The sequence below is a fragment of the Prosopis cineraria genome, unplaced genomic scaffold (assembly GCF_029017545.1).
Source record: "Prosopis cineraria cultivar Desert tree isolate PC_DT_omini unplaced genomic scaffold, ASM2901754v1 PC14, whole genome shotgun sequence".
Lineage (NCBI taxonomy): Eukaryota > Viridiplantae > Streptophyta > Magnoliopsida > Fabales > Fabaceae > Prosopis > Prosopis cineraria.
In genome coordinates this window covers 30,870,125-30,878,649 of record NW_026555345.1, presented here as the reverse complement: position 1 = coordinate 30,878,649, position 8,525 = coordinate 30,870,125, and the positions used below count along the sequence as shown (strand labels likewise).

The 8,525-nt window shown below is 35.6% G+C and overlaps 1 protein-coding gene across 1 annotated transcript; it reads left to right on the top strand.

Annotated features, from left to right (window-relative positions):
• The first annotated feature begins 816 nt into the window (after positions 1-816).
• Positions 817-3,095, top strand: LOC129293732 (ubiquitin-conjugating enzyme E2-17 kDa-like). Its single transcript, XM_054931824.1, has 5 exons — positions 817-975; positions 1,656-1,785; positions 2,116-2,243; positions 2,573-2,677; positions 2,797-3,095. The coding sequence occupies exons 2-5, from the start codon at positions 1,716-1,718 to the stop codon at positions 2,938-2,940; spliced, it is 447 nt and encodes a 148-aa protein (XP_054787799.1). The 5' UTR covers positions 817-975; positions 1,656-1,715; the 3' UTR covers positions 2,941-3,095.
• Positions 3,096-8,525: the final 5,430 nt, after the last annotated feature.

Below are 8,525 nucleotides of genomic sequence, written 5' to 3'. Positions count from 1 at the left end.
AAAGATTGGGTGATCTTTATTTTTTAGGTCCTCATAGTTTTCATTTTTTAGTGGTTTTAGTTCTTATAGGGACTGAACACATTGAAAAAATTATAGGGACTAAATACAAAACTTAATGAAACTATAGGGACAAAAAATTATGTTTTTTCCATATTTTATTTAAACTTCACACACTTTTTAATATTTAGGATTTAGGATTTAGCACTTCTTATAATGAACATTAAATACACATGTAATAAACTACTATTAATATATCAATAAGATTTCTTTTTTAACCAGCAATGCGATTGTTAATACACTATAATTTAAATCAATGAATTTAATTTAAAAATGAAATATAAGAGCTGTTTCTTTATATTTTTAAAAATTATTTTTTAAAAAAAAAGAAAAATTCAAAAATTTGTTTGGATAAGTTTTTTTATTTAATTATTTTTAAATTTTTTATTTTTTTTAAAATAATTTTAAATTGTTTTTGTTTCTAAAATACATTATATTTAATTATTAAAAATTATAGTTACTTTTCATCAATTTCTATTATTAATCAACATTATTAGTTGCTTATAATCAATTTATTTTTTAATTTTAAAACTGTTTTTAAATTGACATAACCAAATAAAATCTCATTTTATTTTATTTTAAAAAATAAAAAAATTATATTACAAAAAAATTTATTATATTACAAAATAAATTTTAAAAACAATAAATAAGGATAGAAACTAAACAGGCCCAGGCCCTGGTGAAACGGGGGGATCAAATCAAAGTGATGATAATCTGTTTCCATGGCCATCTCCAAAACGAGAAAAAAAGGAAAAATCGTTTATTTCTCCAAAGGCGGCTCACGTGCATGGCATGCATACAACAGCAGGCGTAGGCTATATATAGGGAAGATCCTGCCGTTTCCCATTTATCACTCACTCCTGGAAGCTGGCCCTCTGCCCCTCCACTGGAAGAAGATCAAATCCTAGGGTTTGCGAGGTTAGTCGAATTTCTCAAACTCCAAACCCTAACAGTTTTCTTTACCGTCGATCGATCACTCTATTGGACTGCAAGCGCTCTTTTCAATATTTGTGGGTTTTTCGTGTATAGCGGCTTTAAATAGATTTTGGTGAAGATTCTGTTGTTTTCTTGTTTTACGTTATGGATTCAATGCGTCCTTTTGCTTGTTGAGATCGATTCTTTTTTGGGCTTGTTGTGTTACTTCGCTGATTTGGTCGCTAGCTGTTTGTGTCGGTGCTTGCATATTTTGTTATTTTCGGTCCTTAATTAACTGTACCTTCTTAATACACACACGGTCACAAACACGTACGAGATTGAGGACGTAAAGCTCTATTGTGCCAAGGCTTCACTACAAGTAGCCTCACTTTCCTCCCTCCTTCATCTTCTCTCGCGTATGTGAGGGGATTCGATCAGTCCGTTATTCATCCATTTTGTGTATTGTAATCTTAAAAAAACATCTATCTTTTTTGCCTCTAAATAATCTATATGTTTAAGTTCAGGCTTTTACGTGCTCTTATAACAAGGCCCTCCCGGTAAATAAGCAAGTAGTGATATGTTGTATATCATTAGGTCTTTTAATTACTCTGGATTTCGTTTTCACTGTCTGAACTATATCATATTTTCCCTAATTGATATGATTGGCATCTCAATCTCTATAGATTCACAATTCCGTTGTGCAATTTTTGGAGTGAGAAGCCTTAAATTCCTACATACTTGCAATGGCTTCAAAACGCATTACTAAGGAATTGAGGGACCTACAGAAGGATCCTCCTGTTTCTTGTAGCGCTGGTAAGCTTCAGAATCACCTCTGTCCTCTTAGTTTCTGTTTGCCTTTTGTTTTGATTATATTTGTACAGCTTATATATACAATCTTGTGCGCGGTGCAGCCATCTTGGTGCAATGCATGCTATAATCAATCACGACCAGATTTGTATTTATGATCCATGCTATTATTGTATTTCGCTGGATATACCAACTTTTCATGACTTATGAAGCATTTTTCAAGTACTTATTGAGTCTCCAGTGTAATATGTTCTCTCACTTCGTAAGAATACTTGTTAAGGAGGAAAGGGAGGGTTTTTGTGCGTAGAAAATGATATATTGTACGCATCCGTGCAGGCCCTGTTGGTGAAGACATGTTTCATTGGCAAGCTACAATTATGGGCCCAGCAGACAGTCCTTATGCCGAGGGTGTATTCCTGGTGAACATTCACTTCCCCCCAGACTATCCATTCAAGCCGCCTAAGGTAATTTATTCACAATGCTGAGAGTTCTGTCGACTCATTACCAATCAGCCAATGCAATTAGTCTAGCTAGCTATTTAATTTTTCCCACCTTACACGTGTTAAACATTGTTGAGTCGCCAATTTCTGTATGGCATGGTGGCACAAAAGATCATACTCGTTGGTGTCAGGTTGCAGGTTCGATTCTGCTTGTTGTTTCAAGCATTAAGCTTGCCTTTTGTGATTTAAGAAAAAGAATATTGATGTTGGGTCGAAAATATATATCTAATAAGTTGACAATGTCAGAGAAATAATCTCATTCTGACTCTCATTTAATTGGTTGTTTCGGGCAGGTTTCCTTCAGAACAAAGGTATATCACCCCAACATCAACAGCAATGGAAGTATTTGTCTTGATATTCTGAAAGAGCAGTGGAGCCCTGCTCTTACAGTTTCTAAGGTACAACGGTTCCTACAATAAAATATACGAACCTTCATTTTACATAATAGGAAGCGAGTTATGAATTGTAAAGCGATGATTTTGTGAGTAATAGAATGGGAGAAATTGTTGTGATGCAGGTACTGCTGTCAATATGCTCACTGCTTACAGATCCAAACCCAGATGACCCTCTGGTGCCTGAGATTGCTCACATCTACAAGAACGACAAAGACAAGTATGAGACGACTGCACGTTCTTGGACTCAAAAATACGCCATGAACTAGTCTAGCCCCTTCTGTTCCTTTGCTTTTCTTTATCCTTCAAGTTGGTGCTTCCGCTTTCATTTCATAATAATCCATCCAAGCTGTGTATGATCAATATTTCACATTTCTCTTTCCTTGTAGCTATTGATTTCAATTCCAAGTCGTTATTTTACTGATGTCTTTTTTGCTAGTCTATTTATCTTCTGACCACTACTACTAAGTATAGAATTAGAACACGTGTGTTATGGAGAAATAAGATTTACTCATGGTTTATAAATAATATGAAATTCCTATATATTGATGAACAATATTGATGGGCTAGTTGCCCAACCGTTTTCTGCTAACTAAGTTGAGTTTAATGAACGTGAAAATTTTAATTATTTCATTAAATGCTTAATTGACTTCCTGCAAATGCAAAAAGTTGTACTTTTTGCTAAAAAAAAAATAACAAGAATTCTTGAACAACTTGTGCATTATTAGAATTTATTAAAGCCAAAATTCAAATTTATGTTTTTTTTATAGGGCTTGCAGTGCAATTCTTCCTATATAAAATAATCCAAACAACCTTTGCGTAATTTAAATAATATATGTCATAAGAACTTTCAGAACATCAGAAGTTGTATCCAAACAGTTTTTAGAAGAGTGTATTTCAAATTACAGGGAGTTGTGAAGGAAGAATAGTGATTGACAATTGACAATATGAATCTGTGTGTGTTATGAATGCTTACAAAGAAGGAAAAATTTGAGTATACAATGCCCCAAACTTGAACAACATGATAACTTGTTATTTGGTGGGGGTGCTAACCTGATGATTGCAGTTTCAGCCTCTCCCATTTTGGCGATGTATGTTATAACCCACTAAGCAGTCTCCGTTTTATTAAACATTGTCTCCGTTTTTCGTGTATCTTATGAAATGTTAGCTATTCCAATTTTTTTCCTTATACTCCTATAGATAATGTGACATGATATAACATTTGTTATGTATTGACGATAATTATTTAGCACCCAAAATAATTGTTAACTTAGATAAAAAAAACATGAGGTAAAAAAATACTATTTAATGTTAAAATCAAAATCTCGATGATTCAAAGTTGATACTTATTTGTTTTTAGTAGGAAACTCGATATTTAGAAAATAATATATATATATATATAGATTGAATTTATAATATACAATATTCAAAGTAAAATATAATGAATTCAATCAATAAAATTTAACATGTATAAATAAATTTACCAGATACTGATTTGATTATAAATTTTATACTATAAAAATGAACTTAAAATTTGAAATACGTTGACGATGGTGGATATTTTGTGGAAAATTCAAAATTATCGGCTCCCGGGTCAACTTGATCCATTTCCTATATCCGTGTGTCAATTGGTATGCGCTTTAATCGTCACGGCAGCTTCCCGGTAGTCCCCGACTCGCCGCCGTCGCCAGTCGTTATTCCTCTCATCCTCACTTGCACGTAAGATATTTGCTCTTTGAAATTAAAGACAGATATTTATTTGATGAGAACTTCCAAATCAGTTCACTTAAACAAGACAGAACTTCGAAATCTACGAACGCTCTCTTCAATTCTTCGTACGCTTCGACGCCACATCCTCCGCAACACAATGTGTAAGCTTCTATGCTAGTAAGCTTGTGGGTTTCGTCTGATAAGGAAAGAAGATTAGCAACCAGAAAAAGAGAGATTCTTACAATGATAGTATGGCTCAGCATAGGCAAACCGGAATTGATAGGTATGGGGTTCCGGGAAGTCATGATACGCACCAAACGAACGGTACGGCTGATCACGTGACCATTGGAATGCGTGCCACCACCCACGGCCACGAGCACCAACGCCTCCGGAGATCGGCGAGATCCGACAAGGCTCAGTTTTACACCGTTCGGGCTATCCTAGTATTCCTCTGCCTTGTCCTTCTTGTCACTGTCTTGGCATATTATTACATTTCTAAAGAGGGTAAACGCTAGATTTAAAAGAGTATTCATTTAATATATTCGGTTCTTGAAGTTATCCAATTTAGTTCCCGCTTTTCTTTGTTATGTTATTCTGTTTAGTTGCTGAAAAGCATCAGTCCTGACACCTGAGGACTAGGAAAGGTGTGTCAAATCTGAGGATTTCTTTTTGTTTGGTTGTGTGACTATAAATTAAGGCAGGTGAGAGACATTTTGAGTGTTCTTTTTCACTGTTTGTTAGTGACCAGATTGATTCTTTGGATTCAAATGCCACTTGATCAGCAAAGTTCCTTTTCGTTTTGCTGATATAATGCCATGTACTTGCGCTTTTGAATTCTGAGTTTCTTGCAAGATGTTTTCACGATGATTTAACTGTTGTTGCAGAAATAAATAATGATAATGATAATAATGGAACTGATGATTTAAGGAGTGATTCTGATTTTCCCACCAATGTATCACGGGTTGGGAGAACTAGAGTCCTTGAGTTTGGGAAGGGTTCTGTGGGACGTGGCCAGGATTCAAGGTATTGGGATAAAGATGATAGGAGAAGGGATGAAGATTACAATGAGGATGTGATGGAACAGACCAGCGGTGGCTCCAGGAATGAAAATGTTGAAAAAGATGATTCTCTTTTGACGACTATGGGGTCTTCTCACAACGATTCACAGACAGGCTTTGGTCAAAGAGGTGTTGGGTTGTATAATGAAGCTGGACACTATGAATTGAAAAGGTATGAAGCAAAGTATGAGGCCCCTTTGAAGAAGAGGGGAAACATGACTGATGATGATAGAAGAATATCTTATGTTGCTGATCTGGACAAGAAAAATGCAGCAGCTGGCATAGATGATGATTATGATGACTTTTTTTATTTTCATGATGCTCAAGTTGAAGACTATGATAAAAGTAGAAATACGAAGTTGGAACGTTCTAATTTTGTACTAAAATCGAATGACGAAGTTCATAAGGCCTCCAACTCTTTCGATGCTGGAATTGATGATGATATTGTTGCTGAGAGTGTTGAGGTGGCCTCCTCCTTGAATAAAAAACCTTTCCATGATGTAAGACCAATTGATGTAAGGAGTCTTGGTGGTGGAATAATAGTGTACAGGACAAAATCAAGTATAAGAAGAACTGTTTTAAAGCCATACATTTGTGTAACAATGAGGAAAATTGGGAGAGGTACCGTATGGCTAAGAAGGAAACTAAGAGAGCTGTGGGTGAAGCTCGTTCCAAAGCTTTTGAAGAATTTTATAAGAACCTTGAGACGAAGGAAGGAGAGCAAAATATTTATAAGATTGCCAAGAGTAGGGAAAGAAAATCAAGAGATCTAGAACAGGTAAGGTGTATTAAGGATGAAGAGGGAAGAATTTTAGTTACAGATGATGAAATTAAAAATAGATGGGAGACTTATTTTTCTAAACTTTTCAATGATGGAGAGGATTCATCTAGTAACTTGGAGGATTTAGTAACTGGTGAAAGAGAACAAAATTTGTCATTCTATCGAAAAATACGTGATAAGGAGGTAAAGGAAGCTCTTAAGAAAATGGCAAATGGTAGAGCTAACGGACCTGATTGTATATCTATCGAAGCGTGGAAATGTTTAGGTGAAGAAGGGGTGAGATGGTTAACTAAGTTATTTAATGTGATTTTACGGTCCAAGAAAATGCCTGATGAGTGGAGGAGAAGTACATTAATTCCTATTTATAAAAATAAAGGAGATATTCAGAATTGTACTAACTATAGAGGGATTAAACTCATGAGCCACACAATGAAATTGTGGGAGAAAGTAATTGAGCATAGGTTGAGATTGGAGACAAGTATTTCTGAGAATCAATTTGGTTTTATGCCAGGTAGATCAACTACAGAGGCAATTTATCTACTAAGGGGATTAATGGAAAAGTATCGTTGTAAAGATAAAGATCTACACATGGTTTTTATTGATTTGGAAAAAGCTTATGACCGTATACCAAGAGAAGTGCTTTGGAAAGCGTTGGAAAAAAAGGGAGTACGGATTGCTTATATTAAAGCCATACAAGATATGTATGAGGGGGTAAAAACTAGTATAAGAACGCCTAGTGGTCAAACAAAGGATTTTCCTATAAAGATTGGACTACATCAGGGATCATCTCTGAGTCCTTATTTGTTCAACTTGATTTTAAATGTTTTGACGGAACATATTCAAGAGGAAATCCCAAAATGTATGCTCTTCGCAGATGATATAGTTCTTATAGCAGAGACAAGAGAAGAGGTTAATTGCAAACTTGAGTTATGGAGGAGGACATTGGAGTTGAAAGGTTTTCGTCTGAGTAGAAGTAAGACGGAATATTTATATTGTAAATTTGGTAAAGGACTATTCGAAAATAATTTGGAAGTGAAATTGGGAGATCAAATCATACCTCAAGTGGAAAAGTTTAGATATTTGGGAGCCATTATTCAAAATGATGGCGAAATCAGTGGAGATATTTCACATAGAATTCAAGCTGGGTGGTTTAATTGGAGAAAAGCTAAAGGAGTTATTTGTGACCGTAAGGTGCCTAATAAACTTAAAGGAAAGTTTTATCGTACTGCTATCAGACCGGCAATGTTATATAGTAGTGAATGCTGGGCTCTAACGGGACAGCAAGAGCATAAAGTTGGAGTAGCAGAGATGAGAATGTTACGATGGATGTGCGGACATACACGTAAAGATAAAATTCAAAATGAGCACATACGTGAAAAAGTGAGGGTGGCACCTATTGAGGAAAAAATGGTAGAAAATCGGTTGAGATGGTTTGGGCATGTACAAAGAAGACCAAGGGAGGCACCAGTGAGAAGAGTGGAACATATAACTTTGAGTCCGATTAAGAGAGGTAAAGGAAGGCCTAAGAGAACACTCTTGGAAGTTGTTGAACGTGATCTCTTAATTAATAATATTTCTAAAAGCTTAATAAATGATAGAGCACAATGGCGTCTTGCAATCCATATAGCCGACCCCACCTAGTGGGATAAAGGCTTGTTGTTGTTGTTGATGTAAGACCAATTGCTCCACGTGTCAGCCTTGTTAATGAACAACCAATGAGAAAACCACCACTAACAAGAAGAGAACCCAAACGCCGCAAGTTTTCAGGTGAATACATATTCCGTCTTTGTGTTCTTTTCCTTAAATATCTGTTGTATGACTCTTATTGACCTCTTTGGGAAATTGTCCTCGTTGGATTCTCTAAGTACTAGCTCTACCATCTCTGCAGTGCAAATTCCAAAAAGATTAGTAATTCTGTGACTTTTAGATGAATCATCTAATCATCCTTGTACACTAGGCAACATTTGTTGTTTTTGTGTGAGTCTGTTTTGGCTAGTTTCTGCCTCTTCAGGCAGTTGGGCTCCATAGAAGAACTGTAATTTTCAAGCACCCTCTTTTGAAGTGTTTAAAAATGTCTTTTATGTTTTTGAAACACCCTTTCTTGATAATATTTTCCCTATCACTTGCTTGATGTGACCTGGGCTTATGCTCCAGGATTATGTGAGATGAAGTTGAAGTTGTTAAACTCTACTTCAAAGCTTGTAGAGCCCCTTGAATGTCAAAAGTTTGTGAGATTTAACTTGCAGTATACAAAGTCAGAAGAGAAACCCCTTGGAGAAAAACAATGGGTCCCCAGATTTGCAGG

Coding starts and splice junctions, on each gene's coding strand:
- LOC129293732 (XM_054931824.1), top strand. CDS start 1,716: ATGGCTTCAAAACGCATTACTAAGGAATTGAGGGACCTACAGAAGGAT. Junction 1,786..2,115: donor TCCTGTTTCTTGTAGCGCTG/GTAAGCTTCAGA, acceptor GCATCCGTGCAG/GCCCTGTTGGTGAAGACATG. Junction 2,678..2,796: donor CTGCTCTTACAGTTTCTAAG/GTACAACGGTTC, acceptor GTTGTGATGCAG/GTACTGCTGTCAATATGCTC.